The sequence below is a fragment of the Phyllostomus discolor genome, chromosome 2 (genome assembly GCF_004126475.2).
Source record: "Phyllostomus discolor isolate MPI-MPIP mPhyDis1 chromosome 2, mPhyDis1.pri.v3, whole genome shotgun sequence".
NCBI lineage: Eukaryota > Metazoa > Chordata > Mammalia > Chiroptera > Phyllostomidae > Phyllostomus > Phyllostomus discolor.
Window position 1 is genome coordinate 193131443 of NC_040904.2, and position 25300 is coordinate 193156742.

General features: G+C 36.8%; 1 protein-coding gene across 3 annotated transcripts; it reads left to right on the top strand.

The window, feature by feature from the left end:
* Positions 1-892: 892 nt before the first annotated feature.
* Positions 893-16962, top strand: LOC114512644 (killer cell lectin-like receptor subfamily F member 1). 3 transcript variants are annotated; one of them, XM_028531582.2, is made up of 6 exons: positions 898-1406; positions 4139-4225; positions 8558-8656; positions 13359-13528; positions 15639-15754; positions 16366-16962. In XM_028531582.2, the coding sequence occupies exons 1-6, from the start codon at positions 1325-1327 to the stop codon at positions 16481-16483; spliced, it is 672 nt and encodes a 223-aa protein (XP_028387383.1). In that variant the 5' UTR covers positions 898-1324; the 3' UTR covers positions 16484-16962. The 3 variants fall into 3 exon arrangements, with proteins under 3 accessions (XP_035875255.1, XP_028387383.1, XP_035875254.1); XM_036019362.1 differs by lacking the exon at positions 8558-8656 and having other exon boundaries at positions 893-1406; XM_036019361.1 differs by lacking the exon at positions 4139-4225 and having other exon boundaries at positions 899-1406.
* The last annotated feature ends 8338 nt before the right edge of the window (positions 16963-25300 follow it).

Genomic DNA, 25300 nt, shown 5'->3' on the forward strand with positions numbered 1-25300 from the left:
CTGGAAAGTGAGGAAAGAGAAGAGGAAGGTGTGGTGATTGATGGATGAAACACCCAATGCTCTTCAACCCCTAATACAATGGAAAGCAAAAGGATAACAACAGCAACAACACTACCAGACACTGGGGCAGCCCCCAATTTAGGAAATATTTGTGATAAGAAAATATACTTCCTCTTGGCTCATTGTTATAGTGGCTAAGTTCCAGCAAAAGGCCAGGGAAAGTATATGGGGGTTGGATGTGTAATAGCATTTCTCTGCCCTGTCAGGAAGGAGAGAAAATGGGCTACATCACCACACATCCTGCATGGTGCTGTGAGGTGAGAGATTTAAGGCACTCACCCCCTTATGGATTAAATTATTCTAGCCTGCATAAAGGTCCGGTCCACTGAGAGGATTCCCCATGGGCACATGGAACCCTGGCACTCTATAGAGGAGGTACAACAAATCTTTAGGCAGCCGGGGATGAGAAAAGCCATTTATGCCCCTGTCTCTTAAGGCCCTCATGGGGCCACATTTACTGTAAGAAGGAAAGCCAAAATACTCCAGTCCACCCCCAGCACCTGGTATAGGACAAGGATGTCCTTGTTGAGCCCAGTTATGGGAAAAGACATTTATGTTGTTGGGCAATCCATTGCTGAACTGAGAGAAATGGAAAAATCCTGGGAAAGGGTATGGGCTGTGGGAAAGGCCCAAGATAGAGAGGGAGCTCAGAAAGCCAAAAGACTATTCCTGTGAAAGTAAACCAGAAGTAAGTGTGGTTCTTGCTGAGGAGACGCCACCTGAGCAGATAGATTGACAACCCAACTCTGTGTTGGTCTGTGGAAAGTCCTAAAATCTGAACAACAGTGCAGACCTGCTGCGCCTGCCCTACCACCCCCGTTGTCTTGTCTGCTCCTGCAGAAGCCTCAGGGATACAGTCTCTAATAAAATCCCTCTTTCTCCTTGTCCCTCCCAAATTGCTATTCCCCTGGAAGGTCACAGAGTTTCTTCCAGGGCGTATATCTAAACTAAAAGAGGAAGCATTTATAGAAGAAAGTTATGTAATATCATCAAAGTATTCCAAATTTAGGCAGAAAAGTAACAGAAGAGCAAGGAACTACTGCAGGGATAATATTTTTCTTTGATATCATGCAAGTGTTCAAAAATCTATTACCTTGATTGATAAGACTGAACACATTGCTTATGTCTTTTATTCATAGAGGAAACCCACCACGCCTGGGGGAGTAGGAAGAACTCCTCCATCCTGATCTACTTAACAGAAGTTGGTTTGCAGGAATATGAGGCTGCCTTCAGCAGAGCAGTCTCCCCCTTTTTAACATAAGCCATGTCTGGAGACATAGTCTATGCTGATCTCCAGACTGTTAGGACTTCACCTTTAAAACGTTCATCTCCAGTTCCAAGACCTGGTAAGTTGAATTTAGGACTATTTTTAAAATTAATATTTTACTTATAATCTCCTTTATTCCTGTCCTGTGTCTATGTTTGTCTTCCTGGAAATAGGAGATTGGGTTAAAAGTAAAACCTACTGAGTGTAAGATTTAATGAAACAAAATGTTCGTAATATAAATTGTAATTTTAATACATAGAACTTTGCTTTTGGTTTTCATGGTCTCTCTCTTTATGTTTCTCGCGGTGAACATTTATGCTCAGACAGTGACAGCTGTGCTCATAACCCCTTTTCTCTACAATTTCACTCACCCCTGCTCAAATCTGACTTTTGAACGCACTAATTCATTTACCCTGAGGAAAATGTCTCCTGCAATTGTTCAGATTTTTATTTACCTTTTTAGAATTTGCATCTTGATAGGATAAAATAGGAAATTAAAGACACATAAAGTGTTAGTATTTTATTTCATAGAGTTTAGAATTAATGAGTATTTGAGTATTGGAATATTTTTGAAATATGTAAAGATAAGCTTATAGCTAAAAATAGTGATTTTCAACATTTTTCATCTCACGGCACACATAAACTAATTACTCACCTTCTGCAGCACACCAAAAATATATATTTTTGCCAACATGACAAAAAAACAGGTATAATTTTGATTAATTGACACCAGGTGGCTGTTGCTGGGTCAGCTGCTGTCATTTATTTTGATTTGACAATTTAAGGGAAAAGAGGTCAGTGCCCCTGACTAAACAGTCAGTTGATGTATGTTTTAAAAATTCTTACAGCACACTGGTTGGAAATTTCTGGCTAAAGATCATATTATAGCTTAATCACAAACTACCTCAAAAATGATAGATTTTCAAATTCAGTGTATATTTATTCTCTGAAGCATTAGGGAAATTTCCATGTTGGATTTATATTCTCTCCTAGAGTAAGAATTTTTTATATTATAAGGTTTACATAAAATGTTTAAATATTTTAAGTTCTTGTCATTGTGCTTCCCCTTGTGAAATGAATTTGTTTTGCTTTTTTTAATATTTCCAAAGAGTGCATCTTTTATTTTACATTCTTAAGCCTGCAGTTGCCAAGTGAGTTTGATGCACGTGTTTCTTTGGTACCAGAAGCACGTTGTTTCCTATCATTAAACATTACCTCTCTAACCTGCCCAATAGAAGCTTATTTGCTTTCCTTTCTCCCTAGACTAGGTATTTTCATTTTCTGTGAGATGATGGAATTTAATTTGAAAAATGACATGAGCTAGAATTGCATTCTTATTCTTGCAACCCTAAAATAATCTCATATAGTTAGTCCACCTTTCTAGAGGTTATTTCACTCAATTCAATCAACAAAACCAGCATTTTTGATTCTGCATTCTAAGGTGTGAAGTCCTTTCTGTTTAGGGGTAGGACTTTACTTCATTTCTCATTTAGAAACTTGGGGACAATGTCTTTAGTGTTATTTAGTCCAATCGTCTAACATTAAACATGAGAAAATATGAAAATTAAACTACTTACCAATGATCATGCTTATGACCAGAAGGCAAATACCTTTCACTGTGTATCTCTGTTGGATACGTGCCACTTTTGCTCTCATTGTCATATCATTAGAAAGGGAAAGAATTATTTGAAATATCATATTTTCATGGCCTACAAAGCCCTGTATAATTGTCCATGGTGTTCCTCTTCTAACTTCTTACATTTCACTTATTTGCTCTCGTTGTTTTGCCCCTTAAAATGATCATATTTGATTAGGGAAATGTTCAAACTGTCTCCCTAATCTCTTAACCTTCATATTCCCAACACCTCACACAGCACTAGATACATAGAAAGCAATCAAAGGATGCTTGAAGTGAATGAATGTATAAATGGATACATAAATCAATGAAACTTGTTGGATACTCAATCAGTATTATAGGTTCATTGGTTCTCCAAGATAGAAAACCAAAAGGGATGTCACCATGAAAATTAGCAGAATATCAGTGAGAAAGAAAGAAAATATCAGGGGAACATCAGGGAATATTGTAATGAGAGTTTTCTAGGATAAGATTCAGACATCCATGTTTTTCTTAAATTTTACCTCAGAGGCCTAAAAATGACCTAATATCTCTCATGTCAGTCTTTTCATAAGATCCAAAGTTTTATTTTGTAAGTGTTTAGGTCTATAACCTCAGTTCTGCATATGAGAAATATGTGTAGAAATAACACCTCGCTTTTCTTGTGTTCTCTGTGACTGGCACAATTTGCATTGTTTTGCCTGGTAAGTGAACATACATGGGCTTTTTTATGTTCTAAGAATTAATGTATTCTTACTGAAGATGTTTTACTCAACAATAATGGTATATTGAACACAGAACTGAGCACTCTATAATAATATTCCACCATATAAGCATTCAGGTTAGTCAGCCTTGAGACTTGATTTTGTAATTGGCTATATTTTAAAATCATTTATTTCAGTACTATCTCAGAGTATTGTATGTATATGTGTATTAATATCACATATCTAGTGGGATTGATATATTGTAATTATTATGGATTAGAGATTTGGATGTATTGGCCCCTCTTTTCACAAACTAAAAAAGCAGTTATGGGGTGTGTGTGTGTGTGTGTGTGTAGGAGGAAGCTGGGCCTTTCTATTTCAAAGTAACTCAGGAGAAAGATAACTGACAAAGTTTATTCAGCCCTTTCCTACCCATTAGTACCTAAGGAATTATCTACAGAGCTTACTAGTGAAGTCTGTCCAATTTTATAGATTCTCGCCATCATGGAATTCTTCTGAAAATTGGATGTACAATGATCATTGTCCTCCTTGCAATAATAATTATACTCAGCATTTTTGGTAAGTCATTGATAATACTATTCATTTATCCCCAAGGTATTATTCTCTAGTGACCTGTTGCAGTTGTGTTTGTTGTTCAAGAGATTCATAAACAGTAAAGTAAACTTCACAAAATGTGTCAATTTGAAACACAATTACATTTAGGACTTCAGCATGTGGTATAATATATATATTTATTTCATTGATAAAGAAACAAGATGTCAAGATTACATTTATATGTATTTAATAAACATGATCACACAATTAATTTCCCAATGCACTTTGATAGTGGGCTATACACAACCTTTTTTTAAACCACATGCAGATAAAAGGAAATTAAATTAGAAAGTATATTTATGTGTAGGTTTATTCATATTAACTACTCTTGATCATTATCAATCTTATATCTATAAGTGAGAAACTGGTTTCTAATTAATTAATTCAAAAAGCTTTTAAAAATATTGAATTTGTTGGGGTGGCATTGGGTAATACAATTATGGAGATTTCAATTGTGCAATTCTATAACGCAACTTCTGTTTATTGTGTTGTGCGTTCACCACCCAAAGTCAAGTCTCCTTTCATCACCATTTATGCCCCCTTACCCTCTCTTACTTCCCCTCATCCCCTTGTATCCTGGTAATCACCACATTGTTGTCTGTGTTTTTGAGGTTTTTTCTTAATCCCCTCACTTTTTCCCTTAGCTCCCCAAACCCCTCTTTTCTAACAGCTGTCACTCTGTTTTCTATGAGTCTGTTTCTACGTTGTAAGTTTATTTTGTTCATTAGATCCCACATATAAGTGAAACCACATAGTATTTATTTTTTTTCTGACTGGGTTATTTCACTTAGTATAATATTCTCCAGGTCCACCCATGCTGTCATGAAGGTAAGATTTCCTTCTTCTTTATGGCTGAGTAGTCTTCTATTGCGTAAATGCACAGCTTTTCTATCCACTCCTCTAATGATAGGTACTTGGGGTGCTTCCAAATCTTGGTTGTTATAAGTAATACTGCAATGAATATAGGTATACATATATTCTTTCGAATTAGTGATTCAAGTTTCTTCAGATATATTCCCAGAAGCAGAGCCTCTGGGTCATAAGGCAGTTTCATTATTAAATTTTTTAGTAAATTCCATACTTCTTTCCACAGTGGCCACACCAATCTGCATTCCTACAAATAGTGCACAAGGGTTCCCTTTTCTCCACACCATCACTAACACTTGTCTGTTGATTTCTTGATGATAGCCATTCTGACAAGTGTGAGATGATAAGTTATTGTGGTTTTAATTTGTATTTCTCTGATAATCAGTGACGTTTAGCATCTTTTTATGTCTTTGACTATCTGTATGAACTCTATGGAGAAGTGTCTATTCATATCTTTTGCTCCCTTTTTAACTGGATTGCTTGTGTTTTGTGTGTGTGTCAAGTTGTATTAAGTTCTTTATAAATTTTGGATTTTAACCCCTTATCAGATGTATCATTAGAGAATATGTTCTCCCATTCAGTAAGTTGTCTTTTCATTTTGTTGATGGCTTCTTTTGCTGTGCAAAGAACTTGCAGTTTGATGTAGTATTATTTATTTCTTCTTTTGTTTCCCTTACCCAAGGAGGCATATAAGAAAAAAATATTGTTACAAGAAATATCTGAAATTTTATTGCCTATGTTTTATTCTAGATTTGGGGGGGAGTTTGTTTTCTCTTCTTTTTTTTTGCTTTTGTTTGGTTTGGTTTGGAGTCTAACTTTTAAGTCTTTAGTTCATTTTAAGTTTGTTCTTATGGATGGTGTAAGAAGGTGATCTAGTGCCATTTTTTTTTTTTGCATGCATGCATAGGTTCGATTTTCCCTTTCAGAGTAGGACTTTCATTTGTTGGGAGGTTTAGGGTTTTTTTGTTACTAATTCAATTATTTATACTGTGTGTATTCAGATTTTCTGATTTTTCCTGATTTAGTTTTAGAGGATTGCATGTTTCTAGGAATTTACCCATTGATCAGATTGTCCAGTTTGTTGGCATATAGTTATTTGTAATATTCTCTTACAATTTTTTGTTTTTCTTTGGTGTCAGTTGTTACTTCTCTTTCATCTCTGATTTTTTTTTTAATTTGAGTCCTCTCTCTTTTTCTTCTTGCTGAGTTTGTCTAAAGGTTTATCAATCTTGTTTATCTTTTCAAAGAACTACCTCTTGGTTTCATTAATCTTTTGTGTTTTTAAACTCTATTTTCATTACTTTTGCTTTGGCTTTTTTTTATTATTTCCTTTCTTCTGCTCACATGGGGCTTTGTTTGTTGTTCTTTTTCTACTTTCTTTAAGTATAATATTAGATATTTATTTGAAATTGTTCTCATTTTTTGAGATAGGCCTGTGATGCTATGAATTGCCCTTTCAAAACAGTTTTTGCAGTGTTGCATAGATTTTGGGTTGTTTTGTTCTCATTTTCATTTGTTCCAAGGTATCTTTTTATTTCTTTCTTGATTTTATTGTTAACCCATTCATTGTTCAGTAACAGGTGATTTAGACTACATATCTTTGTGTGTTTTTTAGCTTTTTTTCTTTTTATTTCTTGTAGTTTCATAATATTATTGTGAGAGAAGATGTCTGATATGATTCCAGTTATACATGGCTGCCCTTGCTGGGTTTAGGTGTGTGTAGGAAGTACCAAGCTGGTAAAAAGGCCAGTTTTTACCATCCTTAGGGCTGGGAGGCAGGTCAGCAAAAGTCCCAAAGCACCCCAAGATCTGCTTCTGCCTGCCTCCACCTGCTGGCTCCCTTTTAGACCCAGTCACTGAAAGGGCCTCTGGCAGTACTCAAATTGCATAAGGTATGTTCTCAGTGAGTCACCACATAGAGGCAATTGGCGTTCATCAGACTGACTTCAAGCTCAGTGCTGGTGCTGGGCCTAAGGGCACTCAGCAAATGCCACAGAATATAACAAATCTAACAAATCTAGCTACCATGCACTGGGTGCCCGCAGACCTTGGCACCCAGTGCATGGGGCAGGGGTTCAGGGATTCTCCAGGGTGAGGCCAGCAGAGTTTATCAGGCCCCAAAAGACCAAGATTTGGCCGCATGAAGTGATAGCTCTGCACCAGTTTGGTGTGCAAGGGAAAAGCAGTCCCTGTCCTAGAGCCACACAACTCAGTCTGTCCAAGATTCTGCTGTGAGGCCTAGCTCACCAGGTGTTGTCACTGGGACTTGGAAGGGTTGTGCTAGTAGATCTCCTGAGAGGAGGCAGTGCTGGTCAAGCTGCTGGAAGGTGGGTAAATTTTTCCCCGACCCAGAGCCACAAAACTCAGATCATCCTGGATTCTGCCCAGACTTAGGTGGGGGTGGGACCAGGAGTTGTGAGGGCAAAGCCACCAGGAGCCAGGAAGGCGAGGCTAGTGGATTCTTTGTGAGGGAAGAGGCACCAGTTAGGTTAATGTGAAAGTGGGGGGTAATGGCCCCTGCCCCAAAGCCACACCAACCAATCACTGACACCTCTTATGTTTGCCCAGACCTCTATACCCCAGCCCAAGCAGCTAACTCCCCAGCAGAGTGTAAGCTCTGCAAGGTGAGGCAACAGGGAGTCCAAAATTGTGGTTATTGCATCCCTTCTGGCTGATGCCGTAAAGAGGGGAATGCTCCACCCAAGAAAGTTGGCTTCTGTGGAATGGGAGAGGCAATCAGCACAGCATTCCTGGTGGGTGTTCCTTCAGCAATCTCCCCAGAACCACGAACCCCAGTCTCTCTTCACACAACTCTAGTCCACTCCACACCCCCTCCACCAGAGCCCAGGGTGAGTGGTTGTGAATGAGATTTTGTGCATAGGCCCCTTAAGAGTGTAACTGTGCCTCTAGCAGACTCCTATCTTTTCCTGGCAAACAAAATTCCCACTGATTTTTACAACCAGATGTTATGTGGGTGCCTCTTCTTGGCTGTAGTGCTCTGAGCTGTGTAGCTTTGAATGGGGTTGAGACCTCAACTTCTCAGAGGAGACTTTGCAGCTGAGATATCATATCCCTCCTGAACCTCAGCCGGTGCTTACAAAACGGAGCCATCCTTTTCATGTCTCCACCATTCCTACCAGCGTAGATGTGGCTTCTTCTGTAAATCTTTGGTTATAAGACTTCTGACCAGCAAGTTTTCAGTTGGTTATTCAGCTTGATTGTTATACATTTTAGTTGTAATTCCAGTCTGGCCCTGAGAGGGAGTGTAACATCCACATACTCCACTGCAAGCTTGGATCCTCTCCCGCTTCACTTCTAATCATTTAGCTTACTATGGGATTCCCCCATGAATGAAAATTTCATTGCCACTACAACTCCGTGGTTTTGTGCTTTGTATTTAATTAGGAAAATTTGTTTTTCTTTCATTAGTTATCCAGTACAAATGTGCAAGACATACTGAAGTGGATAATGAATCAAAAGAGGCATACTGTGATGGGAAAAATAAATCTGGAACAATCACCTCCATAGGTAACATTAATTTATATGGCTTAATTCCTGAGTAACCAAGCATGAACACTAGTATCAGTTTTACTCAAGTATATGTGCAGGGAAATTCTACCCCTACAAAGGGATGGTTTAGATCATTGTTTTTCATAGGCCCATTGTAGTCCGTGACAAAAACATTCCAAGATCCAAGGCAAATGAAGAAATGAGTTTAAATAATGAGTTTTAAATGAATGCAAAGGTATTTCATTGAAATAATTACATTTTATTCTTTCTTAATATCTGTTGGAACATACATAGGTATAAATGTGTTCAAAATATTTTCATTCTTAAAATTTATGATCATACCAGGCAGTTTTTTGTCAACTTCCTAATGTTACTACATGAAAAACAAATTGTAAATGATGATCTTATATTGGTCTTTCTCTTGCTCTCTTATATGAATGTATTTTCATACTTTTTATGAAAATAATTGTTTGGCCTTTCCATTTCCTTTTTCCAGTCATTTCCTTTATACTTTTTTAAAGTCCTTCAATTTAAGTTTTAATTATTTATTAAAACACATGTATCTTTCTTCTTTTGAGCATCCATAGATAGTTTTATTAGAAAGACTTACCAGTCTTTGTAATAGAGTCCATCCAGATTCTGGGAATTCATTAAAATTTCCAAATGGATTCTGAGATTTCCAGGCCCCCTCAAACAAATCCTAAACACTATCTGATACAACAGCCATACTAGTTAAGAGTGTTTTAACTAGTATAACTATGAAGACAAATATTTGGGACATTATCTCCAAAGCAAGGCACTTAATTGAACTCTTAGTGCCTATAATACAAACGGTATTAGTGGCCATCAAAAGACTCTAGCTTTAAATTCTGTGAAACCCATTTTCTAATCCTCATTCTGTTGTTATAGATGTATGTCACCTCTCCTAGATTTCTGGTTTCAATTCAGCAGGAAAGGATACCAACTTTAAATTTGTTTGATTGTAATTAAATAATAAAATCAACTTAAAGTAAAACAATGGATCTGTTCAGCCATGACTCCTAATTCTTTGTCTACCTTCTCTCTGTGTTTCTCCTAGGACATACACTAGATTTGCAATAATAGACCTTTGTTTTCTACCTTCCATCTCTCTTTACCCTGTATTTTGTCCTCATCATTGTGAATTCTTGGCGATGTTTTCAGATACATTGGTAGTTCACAAATTCTCTCTTCCTGTTTCTAAGCTGCTGACTCTTTCATTAAGTCTAGTTTCAATGACTAGTTTTTTAAACCTAAAGATTTACTTTCAAATGTTTGTTAACTTCCCCCCCTCTCCTACCAACTATTCTATGGTTTTTAATCAAAGGTTCTTAAAGGCAGAGATTGAGGATTAGGATTTAGGGATCAAGGATAAAGCTGACTGGTTAGTTCTTGTGCAAGCTTCCATTGCTTTCCTTAATATGATTAATTTAGTTCCTGATGTCATCTTGTCTGATGGCTTCCTCACTGTGGTCAGATGATCTAACTGGCTTGGAAGAACCAAGTACTACAAGATATCTCACGATTGTGTTGCCAGTTCATAGTCCATGTGCCTGACACTTTGAAAGGTCAAAACAAATGTAACCATTATTACTTATGAAACATATGATTATTAAATATCTAAAGTCCTTAGTGACCAAATGTGCTGTTTGTACTTCCTGCTAATATGTTCCCTGTTTCTAAAGTATTCGATTTTTTGAAAACTTTTACTAATCCCAGTTGTTGGATTTCTAAGAGAAAAATTAAAGATACATTTTTGCAAAGATTATTTGCAATTTCCTCTGCAAGAAGACAATGGGGAGCTAATGATTTGGATGACTTGTGACCCATCTGAAGACCCTAGGCTAATGAAACCTAGGAGTGAGTCTCCTAAACTCACTTCATCACCTTCCAGTAAGTTCAAGGCTCGTCTTACAATCCTAGCACTGATATAAGGCATGGACGTTGAGGGAACCTTGCCTTTTGAATTCATTTATACAGTCATTGTTCCCCATTTCACTTCTAGATAAATGGTTCTTTTTAGCAATTTTTCTTATTTCTCCCAAGCTAAGCAACATTTTTTAGCTAATTTGTTTAGGTTCTAATTATCTTGCAGTAAAAGTATCTTCAAAGAAGAGTTTTTCTGATACTGTGCCCTAACACATTTGTATGCCTTAAGGTTCTTTAGCTACTAAGATCCCAGTAGTTAATTGGTAGACTATAAACAGATTATTATTTATTAATCTGGTTATACTTTAGAAATATATTTTTATATTCCATTAAACAAAAATGGTTGAAAAGCACAGCTTCAAATTACCTAGTCAAAGTATCTAATATCAGAAATATAGAAGCCATTATCTTTTTTGCCTTATTTTCACTCTCTTCTGGTTCTAAGACTTTAGTTTTATCTATGTTAGATATTTTTATATTGTCCTGTGAATCTTTGAGATTCTGTATGTTTTTACAACTATTTTTGTCTGTTCCTTATATTAGACAGCTTTAAGTTTACTAACCAGATTTTCTTGGTTGATTCTTTGCTTTTAACCCTACTCAATGAAGCTTTTATTCCAAAATAGTCAATTGCAACTTTAATTGATTTCAAGCAAAATATGTTTACCTTTATTTATGTGGTATATTACACAGTTGAAAGTTATATTTGCATCAAACATTAGGGCTTACTAGGGAAATGCAGGCTTCTGTACAAATGTTGCTTCCCCGGCTCTTCTTGTTGCTACTGCTAGTTCATTCATACTCCTCAAAGTGTACCCAAAACAATTTTCCAAAAATGTAATTATGTCCACACATCCCAGCCAACAGAAATATCTGTCCTTGAAACTAATCAATGGGCCACCGTCTCCTATGGGAAAAAGACTAGGGTCCCCAGACCTGGCCCCCACTCTCCTCCTTTAGCTTCTTTTGCCATTCCTCTCATCCCAAGTGCCCATTCGTGCCTTGCCTGAACATGTCAGGTTGCTTCTAGACCTTCCTCTTTGCTGGTGCTCTTCATTTGTCCTTTCTTCTCTTGGCTCAGTTTTTATATCACATATTATATTTCTCTTTCTTATTGCTGTTCAATTCTGATTGTCCCCATTTCCACCCCCATTACTCTCTCCCCTGTCCTACCCACTCCCACCTGTCACATGTAATCCTCTCTCCCATTGTCTTTGTCCATGGGCCCCTCAATTCTAAATTTTATTTATTTTTTTATACTCTATATTTCTTAGCTGAAGTATCCTATCTTTTGATTCATTGAAAACACATTTTTTTCACATCCTTAGGCATTGAGCATGGTTATCACAGCTGCTTTAAAATACTTGTCTGATAATTGTAACTTCTGCATCATTGTCCCACTAGACTGCATTAATTCCCTTTCTTTTTAGAATTGGCCATATTTTCCTGTTTTTTCCTTATGGCAAATATTTTGAGAGAGTACTATCACATTGTAAAATTTGTGCTAAAAATCTATGGATTCTGAAATATTTCTCCAAGAAAGAGTTGACTTTTCTTTGTTAGCAGGTACTCTGTATAATTGGACTCAAAATTAAATTTCTATCTTTTAGGCAGCAGCTCAAATCTCAATTTAGTTCTTTTATCCTTAGCGGTAACCTAGTTTTCACATGCAGGGACTTAGAAAAAGTTTACATACAGAAGTTGGTGCACGCCTGCTGTTTTCTCTTTTATGAGATCCATTTATCATTTTCAGTATCTGTGGTTGCCCCAGACTCTGTTCTTTGATTATTCAGGTTAGAAACAATGCAGATTAACTGTTGAAATTTTACTCATTCTGCATGGTATCAGTGTTAGTATCTCTAGGCTAAAAGTTGTAAAAATGAGAAACTTTTGCCATTCCATACCTTTCTCTTTTTTTATTGTTGTCCAGTTAGAGTTGTCCTCATTTTTCCCCATTACTCTCCCCTGCCCTCCCCCGACATTCAATCCTCCATCCCATTGTCTTCACCCATGGGTCCTTGCCATACCTTTGAAGTGTCAGCTCCCCTCCAAAACCTGCCTACTTTTCTCACTCTTCAGTGGCTACAGATCATTGTGTGTTTGTATGTGTGAGTTTTCAAAGAATGCTTATTTGACAGGACAACAAATTATTGGTATATTTAGGTTGCTTGTGTATTGTCATCTAAACTTACTGGCAAATGTTATAAATTCAAAATATCTGTTAACTATCAGCCTGTTTTTGGATGTCAAGACCCTTTTGTGTACAAAAGGATCAATCTAAGTTTTAGGGATGACCTATTTTTCTCAAGAAAAGTTATTTCAGTGTGATACATAGCACCCAAAATATCTGGTCCATGGGTGGACCACTAATTAAAATCCTTAATTTCTAATTTTTCTGTAAAATTTTATTACCTTGTGACTTGGAGGTGATGTTTATTGTCCTATCTTAGTGTCTGGTATATTGTGTAGCTGGTAGAAAACACAATATATTTCTAAGAGAATAAATTAAATGAGTAAATAAATAACAAATGAATGAACATACACATGGTTGCAAGCCTATTAATCTTTATTTTTTCCAAATCCACCCTGAGAAAAGCACATGTTTTGTCAAATAAAAAAGCTTCAACCATTATTTAACAAATTGTATAGGCTTTAATCATGTAATATTGTAATCAATATTAAATTACCGATAAAATTGTAAGTTAGTATGATCATACAATGTTAGGGATATAGTCCCAAGTTTCTTCTAATCACTCACCCTTTTTTCTCCCAGTTTCTTCCAACTCTTCTACTGCTCATAAACCATGCCCCAACAAAGACTGGAAGCTACATGGGGGAAAATGTTACTGGTTTGCTACCAGTAAGAAATCTTGGGTTGAAAGTGGAAAGGACTGTGCCATGAAGAATTCACAGCTCATGGTGATTCGAGACTTCACTGATATGGTGAGATACAGAACTTAGAGATTATGGCATCCCTCAAAATCACAATGTATTCCTTGTACTACAAATTTGAAAGTTTCTATAATTTCTTTACTCCTCATTACTAGTCACTACAAAATATTGGTTGAATGAATTGTTGACCTCTATGATTATTTTAGGCCTCTTTTTGGAAAGAACAGAAAGAATTCATTTAGTATTATGCAACTAAACCACCCCATGCTTGTCAGATCCCACCTTAAAATGTAAGATAAAATATCCCACCTCCCATGTTTGTTGCAGTGCTCACAAATGTTGTTAGAATTAAGGACAATATCGGGAGTAAGGAAATACAGCACAGTCCTTCACATTAAGACTTTGGTCTTCCTTGAGGAGAACTAATATTTTGCTAACCCTGGCTTAATTTAAATTGAAATTTTGCTACATGAGATTGGACACTAAATCTTCTACTTAAAACCAATATAGGTGTTCATTGGCAAACATCAAATAAGGATTCTCAGCATGAGTATTAGTATGCTGGAATCGCAACTACAACAAAGACTGTTTCTGAACACCCAATGCACACTTTACAATCCTGGTAGAGCAACAGCCCTCTGTGTGATTTACAAGAGGGCAGCTGTGGAAACGTCTGATAGTGGAAATCTACAATGAGAACAACAAAAATAGAAATAAGCTCTCTTCGTGGTAACCAGTATAACCCCAGATACCAACTTGTAAGACTCTTTGTCAGATGCGGCTCCAGCTGGTTCACGTATGAACCAAATAAGGATGGATAAAGAACTGAAAGAAACTTTTTTCTTCTCCCAGAGGTCAACTTTAAGACAAGAAAGGAGAAGCAGGCTCTGTAATGAACTAACAGTAAATCATTGCATGGAGAAACTGTGCGATTTATTAAGACTTCACTAAGAACCTCATCTGTTCACTGCTCACAATCAAAAGAAAGAATGTTGAAATGCAGAAAAGACATGTCTCCTGGTCAATCAGTGAACCAGATTTTGGAGAACAGTAGGCTGAAACAGCATGTTTTAATGGAAACTTTTTTTTCCAGTGCAGATTACATCTCTTCACAATATTCATTAGCAAATGAATGAGTTAGATGTAATTGTTCCCTTTTGAGGATAAGTGGAAGTCTAATAGGAATCAGCGTAGGGCTTATGCATAGATATTTCCATCCCAAATCTCTCCAAAAACAGACAAGTAAAAGTCAAATAAAATATATATTACAGAAGAACAATTACTCCAAGAAACAAAATAATTTTCAGGCAAATACTTCTCCAGCTTTCAAATAAGTTGAAGATACAATGACCCCCCAAAATAATTATTAGTCCATCTAGAATGCCCATGTGTCATTAAGGAAAGAAGGAAATGATGAATGAAAGAATACGGCCGTGCCCTTTAATGTCTTAGTTAGAATTTCAATGATATTTCTTTCCATTAGTCAGAAATAAGGTTAGTCATGTTGTCACACTGAGCAGAAAAGGAAGCTAGGAAATACAGCCTTTGTTATGTATGGTCATGCACTTTGGCTCTGGGTTTATATTACTCTAGAAATAAGAGCTATTTAAAAAACTATAAACAATATGTACCACATTAGGTCAGATGCTGCTTTCTTTAATTTTTTCTGTGTATTCTCTTGCTTCTACACATATTTCATCCCTGTTTTTAATCATGAATACTAGCATTTATTTAATGAGTATTTATTATATGCCAGGCAGTGTTTAATAATATTATTCAATAAAACATAATAGTTCTTTGAGATAGTAGCTATTATACTCTGAGTTTTTGAGACTGGGAAAAAGAGAAGTAAAAAGATTTAATAACTGTGCTAAGATGCACCACAGTAGATAGGAGAGCTAGGCCGCAAACTAAGCAGTCTGACTCCACAGCCTTGGGATCTGCTACTACTGTGTGTAATTTTGCTTTCACAGTCATCTCATTGCCTTGCAGTAGTTTGTCTTCCTATGATGATCCTAAGAAAATGCAAAGCGTCTTACTCATCTGCTCATTCCCAGCTTCTAGTACAACTCCAAGCACGTATAAAGTACACTTGAGATGTCTTTCTTATATCAATAAGAATTAGTCAGTTGTTTCATAAAACATTTCCCGTTCCCTTTAGAGTTTCCTATGGCTATACCTAAATCGTTCAGGCTATTATTGGATTGGCTTGAGTATTATTCCAACCACAGATAAACCATGGACCTGGGTAGACAACAGCTCGTTTGACCCCCATCTGTAAGTTTATTGTATTTTTAGCTTTTCTGTGATTGTCTATGTGATAAGAAAGGATTGCCTGAGATTGTTGGACTTGAACTGAGTGAACAAGTGTAAATTTCCCAGCTTTTATAACTTGATAAATATTCACATAAAATGCTCCACATAGAAAATTGAGTAACAAAACGAATTTCACTTCATTCGCTTTAAAGGTTTATGTGTGAAATTGGATTTGCGAACTTTTATTTTATCTTACTCATCTAAGAAAGAAATTGGCTATTGTAAAATCTCATATGAGGGTACAAATTTAGTTCACAAAATATAAATTTCTGTTTATTTCTTACAGTATTCAATAATTTTTAATAAAAAATCAAAGGTAATATTTTAACATTATCCATATGCATTTTAAACTAATATTCATTAACCATTAACTTCTCTGGAGAGAGGTTTTGAGAAATAAAACTGAAGGTGGAAGAATTACTTTACCTTTCATATTGTTGTGTCTTGTTTAAATTGTTTTAGTGATCATAGTTTTATTCAATAATTAGAAAATATTTTCTGAGATCCTCTTAGTCTCTGGACATATGCATGTTTTCCAGGCTGATGTACAGGTAACTGCTTTCTTTATACAGGTTCTCAATAAAAGAAAGCACACCACAGACTCGGAGTATGAAATGTGCCCAGGTATCTCGTACTAACGTAATCGGAAAAAGATGTGAAGACCGTGAGCAATGGATTTGTCAGTTGTAATCCATCCACTCAGCAGTAAGTCAGTCTCCATTTCTCCGGCTGAGAAACACATGAAGTTTGAACTCACACTAGAGGGTAGTCCAGAGTATTACTTGTGTCCTGGAGGGCTCTGTATGTGCAAGTATGTGTTCATGTATGACTCTTGTCCCTATAGTGTTATTTCTCACAGGTGTGGGAAGGGTGCTGAAGAAAAATGTTATATAAAATGAGTACATATGCCAAATACATGTTTTTCATCTGAATTATCAATGCGGTTTATTCAATCATTAGTCTCATTTAGCCTGTATTTTGGAACTTTAGCCTTTATGTTCTCTCTACCTTCCCTCTACCATATCCCCAGCTAATCTCTTACGCTCTCAGTTTCAATGACCATGTGTGAAGTAATGTGTATCAAATTTACATATCAGCCCAGGGTACCATGCCCATATACCATACCACCTATTTGACACATCAAAAGTAAAATCTCAAAGGCAATTCAACCTCAACATATAAATAATAATTCATTAACTTTCTTCACAAAAGGAATCATCTTCCAGTTGACCATATTTTAACAGGTGGCACGCCATGCAAGAAAATGATGCCATCCGTAAACCCACTGTCATCTTGTCACCACCCTCTCTCTCACACAGTGCTCCAGGCTGCCCTCCACTCTCCCTCTCACATCACCAAGTGTTATCTTTGTTCTAAATTGCCCTCAATCTGTCCTCTTCTCTCCATCACCACTTTTATGATCTCAGTACAAGGGTACTGAAATATTAAATAATGGCAATAACAAATTCTTCTTGTTTAGTCTTACCCTATTTCCACCATCCTCTGCCATAAAACCTAAGTAGCATTTTTTAAATAAAATTATATATATAATTTTGTGTATATTATTAGTAGTAGTAGTAATATTATTAATATGTGTATATATATGTTTATATACACACAATAAAACCTTCCTTTTTAAGAAATACTTCAATATCTTTCTTAGGATAACACCAAACTCTATAATGTGGCTTAGAAATCCCTGCCAGGTCTAGTCCTGCCTACTTACTTCTTTTCCTATTCCAAACTTACCCCAACTCTCAGCACCACTGTCACCTGAGACTAGTTTTAGGAACTTATACCTTATTTCACCACATTGCTTGAGCACAAGTTCCCTAGACTGCCCTTCTTTTTCCTCTCTTCTCCATCAAGTTAAATTCCAAACTTTATACCCTGGCTCACATTTTAAGAATGCTTCCTTGAGCTCCATGGCAAGGTCATATATCCCAGCAATATATTCCCTTGCCCAGCACTTGCTACATTGTTGGTCTTATATCAGTCTCTGAGCAAATATTTGATTAATGTTCTCCACCCTCACTTGCCTGTAACATAGGGCTTCATTATATAAGGCCTCACTACCTTTTCTATTTTAGGTTTTTTTTTATATTTTCAGTACCTTTAAAGTACCTGCCACATAATAAATCATTAAATTATTTGTTGTATTACGTTTTATGTAAGAGATCACGGGGGTAAAATGCTGATAGGTGGCTTGGGAGATAGGGCTCAAAAGAAGCAGAGACTCAGACAAAGGAGAACTAATTGGTAGGACATTTAGTGACAAAGGAAAAGCAAAGTATTTATCTGCTTCTGTGACTTATATCAAGTGAGAATCTTACAAATACCAAAGGAGTTAATCTGAATAAATAAGTGATTCAGAAACAAACATTTTTGTGACATGTATGCTAATCTTTTTATGGTGATTATGTTCCTACAAGTTTTCTTGAATTTCATAGCATAGCATGACATACCACCTTTTACATGTTGACTTGGACATTATACATACACTGATGGGTAAAGCATTTATTTTATGGTATATTGGCACTGCATCTCAGCAAAAAAATATTTTTTCATTTTGGGGGACACAGGCATGTTTACAAATCTGTATGAATATTTATTAGACTAGTTTCCAAACTAAACTACTTGAAAACACAGAAATACTTTCAGAGACAATAATCACCAAGGACTTGCACTGCAGAGCAGGTAGGTATAAGAATACCTTTCATGCTGCAAGTGGTCTGCAAAGGTCTTGGGGTTCAGACACAGCTGATGGCTGCACAGGTGCTCTGGTGTGCATTTAGTTCACAAAAGTGTATGGGGGTACTGTTTCCCGATCATGTGATTCTAGGGTGGTTTTGAAAGAATATGCTTCATAGTCTTGCCAGAGATATTTTGAAAGTGATCTTTCTTTTTTTTATTTCTCCTCTCAAATTCAGAAATCCATTTTTGACATGTACATTCAGAAGGGCTTGGATTATAGTCCTGAGGAGATAGAAGTTACTAGCATCCACACGCTTACTTGTAGAGACCTCTTCCTGGGGGGAGGTCTCTGAAGTATGAAGAGAACAGTTTGAGCAGGAGAAATAGGAAAAGTCTTTGCCAGACACCAGACACCAGAAAATGGTTGAAATAGGCAATCACAAAATTATTGGGAAGTTAGAGAGCAATCAATAGGAGATATCTGGAGAGAAACTCTCTGGAACACTGTCCATCAAGTTGTGATGCCCTCTTAGAGCCAGAATCAGAGATAAGTGAAGTCTGAGAATGGTGGAATGGAAGGATTGGTGCTATTAGATAAAAGGCAAATGAATCAGTGAGATCAACAGAGAGGGCTAAGGTTGATGAGAAGATAATATCCTGAGAACAGGTGTGGAAGGTAGGGAGGTAAGAGTCCAGAGACAAAGTGAGGTCTCTTTCAGGAATAGTAGCTTATGTCTATATGTGTGCTTAGGAAGGAGAGGAAATGGAAAAAATGGTGACAAAAGCCATTTTGACAAATGGCAAATACAGACAAATGTCCTATAAGAACACGAAATCTTGTCACAGAAAGGACTCTGGTGACAGAGAGAAACAATGATGAGGGTAAGCCAGAGGGAAGGTGAGGGAAGCTAAGATGAGTGGCAGAGAAGAACCTGGTTGCAAAGATGAGAAAGTAAATCACAAATATGAACAAAGAATACATGAGGAATTAGTAGAACCCAGTGGTCAAGAAGACTCTGAAGGCAGAGGATATAAGACCATTGGTGGGACATGACAAAACTGATCCATGAGAATGTTGCTGGCTAATAACTAGTTGGCCAGTACCTGGGGGCAGAGAGAAAGCCAATGATGAGAATAAAGGAAGCTTTGAGGAAGCAGAACTCAATGTGAAGTTATGACAGAGAGAGAAGGAGGAAGTTAGTGAAGGAGAAGACAGGAGAGCTGAGACAAAGACCGTTGAGGACAAAAGGGCCTCTATAGGGCGTTCAGGGCATGAAGGTGACAAAAAAGACCAGAACTAGAGAGGGCTAAGTGTGGTTAGTAATTGGACCCACTGAGTGTTTGCTGACAGAGGGAATGCCAGTTGTGGGGCCAAAGAGGACAAAAAAGAAGAAAGCCCCTGTTCTGACACTAGCTTAGCTTCCACCTTTGCTATAGCAGTGATTTGCTGCAAGGGTTACTTGCCTTTAAGGGTTACTTGCCTTAAAGAGAAAGCTTGCTCAGGCGGCTGTGGGAGACAAAGGATGCACACTCCAGCCAAGAGCAGAACAGGGGCAGGAGGGCCTGGCAGGCCTGGCAGGCCTGGCAGGATTCATCTTTTCCCATATCCTTGGCTTTACCAAATCCCTTTTATCCTCTGTACCGGGGCTCTGGAAATTCTTAAGTCATGCTAGGTAGAAAGACACAGGAAAGAAAGGGAATAAATTCATCAATTTTTTCAAAAGAGGAAGCCAGTCTTGGACCATCTTTTTTTTAATGACGAGCTCTCCAAACTTGGAAAGCAAGAGACTCTATTACAAGTACTCAAGATCAGAGGCTTTTTGTATGAGGCTAAGAGGAACTGCTGTTGAGGGAACACTGTTGGGAGGTTAGACTTTGATAGCCCCAACCATGAATATACAAGGTCAAATGGTCAATGGCAATAATAGTAAGGGGTGTGTGTGTGTGTTGCTTTATCATTTACACAGTGATTTTACATACATTATGTGAAATTCACAACAATTCTGTAGTGAGAAATTTAATTTTTGTTTGTTTTTCTCAATAAAGCATCAAAGACATGAGAAAATTAAACCACTTCTTCAAAATCTGAGTCAAGTTTTGCTTCTAATAATAATTGAGATGGAAGCATGAGGGATTAACCTTGGTAAGGGACTTTTATTACGCAGATATCCTAAGCTGTTGTAATTAATCCTGGCCATTAAATCACTGTGTTTCGAATTTTACTCTGGAGCCATCCACCATATTTGGAGGGTCTAGGAACTTCCATTCATACTAGCCCCTGCCTTGCCTAATCTGTCTCCCAAGAGGGATAATATTCTGTTATTCTCTCAGAGTTTCCATTTTGACTGTCTCTCTGCATTTACATAATTAATGTAGGAAAGTGGGAAGAGTACAGAAACAAAAGAATCCATTTCTGATAGTGTCTGGACCTAGAATTCTTTCACCAAATTGATATATTTCACAAATATTAGCAAAACCTGATAATGTTTGCAGGTGACATATTGGGAAAGAAATGCACATTACACTCCAGTGCAAACAAATTAAAAATCAACTCTTACTAATTTTTCCCAGATCTCTTTTGGACTGTCTGCTCTTGAGGGCCTGAACTCCCCACTCTTCATCCATGCAGTTCCCCTCAACTCTGATCCCTCTCTTTCTCAGGTCCCCACATCTTCCCCTAATACATTACACTCTTCTCATTTATCTCATAGAAAAATTCACCTCTCCTTAGTCCTTATCCCAACATGAGCTCACAAATTCATCATGTGCTGGGAGTAAGTGGGAACCTTCGCTAACGTAATCAAATATCTTAAAAGAGCAGCTGATGTTACAGAGAACAATGTGCTTTGGTTACTTCCACTAAGAAGGTTCTCTTATTTTTCCCATGTACTTTCCATCTTTTCATAAAAATCCCCTTTTGCCTCTTAACAGCTATTTTTTTTTAGAAAGCAGCTACTAAGAGATTTCAACCCCAATACAGCAGTACTTAGTTGAATGTAACTAGACAAATGCTGAAAATAAAACAAGATTAGCAGGATATGTTTAAAAACACGATTATAATAGCACAATCAACAAAATATAATTTAAAAAAAGGAAAAATGATCTCTCTCAACAATGAACTGAACAAACAGAAAAAAATTAGTAAGCGTGTAAAAGCTTTGAAGAACAAAGCTAACAAAACTGACCTGAGACAGATGTCCAGTGATCTGTCAGAAGCAGTACAAGAAACAACTGCATTTTTTTAGCTATACAAGGAACATTTATAAATCTCCACAAATTAAAATGAACTGAAACTATACAATATAGCTCTTAGAATTTAGTGATATCAAGAAAGGGAAAAAGGTAAAAAATAGAAGAAAAATTCATTTGTTTGACAATAGTTTGACTACATAAAAAGATCACAATGATAATTGCAAAATATAAGATCTGGCACAAATAATGCCCCTTTTTATTACAAAATCTTTTATTACAAAATCATAAGCATGCAATTCTGTAACATCAGAATATCACACTCAAGCACACCATATTACATTTTGAGTGAAATGTTCAAATTAAAACTATAAATTATTACACACATATTATTACCCTAACAACCATACTCAAGCAGGTGTTACTTCGGCTGGGCCCTGTATTTTGAACTGAGTGATAATACAACTAGATATCAAAATGGGGAGTATACAAAGTTTTGCTTAATGGAAATGTATGTTATTTAATATAAATGTATATGTTGAAAATACTGAAAATCAATGATCTGGAAGGACTCCATAACTCCACAAAAGTCTAATTATTTCCCTTTCCTCAGTGCAAAGACACCAAAGCAAATGGTTATAGATTTCTTTGAAGGAAAAGTGGGAAAAAGTTAACTACATAAACTTTTTTACTTTAACAGAGTCCTTCCATAAGGTATTTGGCCCCTCTGCCCCGACTATTCATTATAGAGATTCCAGATCTATAAAGTGATTCAAGTCTGGAAACTGACTGAAGGAACGTGACCTTCTGCTTTTAGGATTCAATTTAGTCTCCTGTTAACTTGACCTAGAACTCCCTTAAGGTAGAACATTAAAGGTTCTCAAAAAAAAAACCACACAAAACAAACAAACAAAAATGAACAAGTTTAGCCTCCTTAGGCAGGAGTGAGTGGAAGGGCTACTTCTGCTAGCAAGAAAAGGCTCTACTGAATTTAGCATTCTATGTCGTGGCTTCATTGGAATCCTCCCATTTTCTCTGTTGTAGTTTTTAAGATCTTCCTTCCCAGTCAGTGCCCTCACTTTAACAAAAGACAACCTGCAGTATTGGGAATCCAGAACATTCCTTTCTTAACTTCCTCACAATGCAACTAACAGTGGTTTTAGATGTAAATCAAATTCTCTGGAAATTCTCTAGATATTTCTAGGGCCTTGTCTAGCTTGTCCCTAAGTGTCTGATAACAAAAACAAGTAGTGCAAACTCTGTCCAGCAGATGGAGCCATTAAACAAAGGTAGTCTAAGGAACACACCACTAGAAAACTTTTTATTTTCTCTAGGGCCTTCTGATACTGAGAGCCAACTGTTAACATCAATAACTGACTTTAGTCACTGTAACTTATAGATGAGGAAGAAAAATTAAAAAGCACAATGAGTGTATACCATATAAGAAGCTTGGGAAATGAGAGAAAAGAATTAAACTGGTGACTCTGGGTTTCCAAATTATGGGCATATTGACAAAGCTCATCTGTGCCTTGTTACACCTCCATTTGCTTTGTTCATCTCCACAGTTCTTTTGATTTCTTACACAGTTAAATTAGCCTTAAATTGTAAAAAAAAAAAAAGATGAGCTTTGAAAATGGGTTAGGAAACTAGTCCTAACACATCTCATTTATTACTGTTTTCATTAACTACAGAATCGCACCTCCCCACTGAAATATAAAAGTGAGCTATCAAACTCACACACAGGGTAATGAGGCTGCACAACAGGCACAGCGGGGACAGAACCCGGACTGAGACTCCGAGCTGCTCTGGGAGAGGGCGAGGGCGGGGGCCGGGGGGGGGGGGGGGGGGGGGGGGGGGGGGGGGGGGGGGGGGGGGGGGGGGGGAGTGACCGAGGCCCTGCAAGATTAACCTGGACACTAAACACTGGATACTTTTGTGAGAAACAATTGGTTATAGAAATATAAATTAGAAGTTTATTTCATCAGGATGGTTGGAAGAGTTGAAGTAAATAGTATCTTAGATGTAAATTGAACAAATAGAAAATAGTGCAAAGAATCATGTTTGCTTTAAACAATTCATTCTGTGGGGTTTCAAACTCAAATACTGAAAAAAAAGTCAGCACTTAAATAAGCACTTTCTATATGTTGAGTATAGTTCTAATTGCTTTAAAAATAAATGTATTTGAACCTCATCAAAAAAACAGACACTGTTGTTATTCTCACTTCATTTTACTGTATTTTATTTTTGCTTATTTATTTTTATTGACTTTATTGAGGCAGCATTTATTAGTAAAATTATATAAGTTTCAGTTATAAAAATCTACAACATAATGTGTGTATATTTTACTGTGAGTTTGCCACCACAAGTCAAGTCTTCCCTCACCATTTATTGCTCCCTTTAGTATCTCCTACTTCCCTTAACACCCCGCCCCGCTTCCCTCTGGCAATCACCACACTGTGGTCTGTGTCCACGAGTCTTTATGTTATCTTTGCCTAATCCCTTCTTCATTTTCACCCAGGTCCCAAGCCCCTCCCTTTCAACAGCTGTCAGTCTGTTCTTTGTATACATGAGTGTGGAATCTAACAAATAAAATATTTTATTCTTATTTACCTATTTTATAGAGAGTGAAAGAGAAACATCAATATGTTGTTCCACTTATTTGTGGACTTGTTGGTTGATTCTTGTATGTGCCCTGGCCAGGGATCAAACCTGCAATCTTGGGGTATTGGAATGATGCTCTAACCAACTGAGCTACCCAGCCAGGGCTATTATTCCCATTTTGAAGATAAAGACACTTTTTCTTCTGGAGAATTTGAGTAAATTTTATAAGGTCTCACATCTAGTAAGTGACAGACCTGAAATTTGAACTCAGGCAATGGGGTTTCAGAATTCATAATAATGCTCAATTATATTATACCTAACGGGCAGATAGTGAAGTTAGCTGAGTGAAGATAAGAGTTTTAGACACTGGTGAACTTGGACAGACATTCAAAATGAGCATTTTTGTTTTCTCTTTAAAATCACTGTGTGACAAAAACTCATTATCATAAACCAAACACTGGCTGTACCTGGTGTAAGTCCACCTTGGACTGACATTGTATAAACTTTATCATGTGCCTTACACATGTGTCTTAGCCCACAACTATTAACTACAGCAACTGTTCACAATTATTCTAGTTCCGGAGGACCCATCTGTGTTTCTGATACTATATGTCAGTCAAATAAAAAGTTGTCCATAGACTAACATATAGCAACACAGGAAACTCCATGTAGGAAATATACTTTTGGATATTAGAAAAATAAATTTTACAACCCCCAATAAAGTGATGTTTCATGACTTTAATAGTGGAAGCTATACAAGTAATCATGTTTTCTTTTTAGTTCTGTCTACCAGAAATCTCAAAGTTAAATTTGATGTTTAGTAAACCCAAATTTGCTTAGTTTTATGGCAATATATTAAGCTGCCTCCCCTTCTGTGTTCCTGACAATAAATATTTCTCGAAGTGTATATTTTTTGCAAGTCAACTCAAACACTTGTAAAATAAGTTCTAGTAGAAACAAATGTGGTATTTGTTTTTAAGTCACCTCCTGAACATTTCTTCTATTAGCAGCTGTCTGGATTTG

Coding starts and splice junctions, on each gene's coding strand:
- LOC114512644 (XM_028531582.2), top strand. CDS start 1,325: ATGTCTGGAGACATAGTCTATGCTGATCTCCAGACTGTTAGGACTTCA. Junction 4,226..8,557: donor AATTATACTCAGCATTTTTG/GTAAGTCATTGA, acceptor TTCTTTCATTAG/TTATCCAGTACAAATGTGCA. Junction 8,657..13,358: donor TGGAACAATCACCTCCATAG/GTAACATTAATT, acceptor TTTTTCTCCCAG/TTTCTTCCAACTCTTCTACT.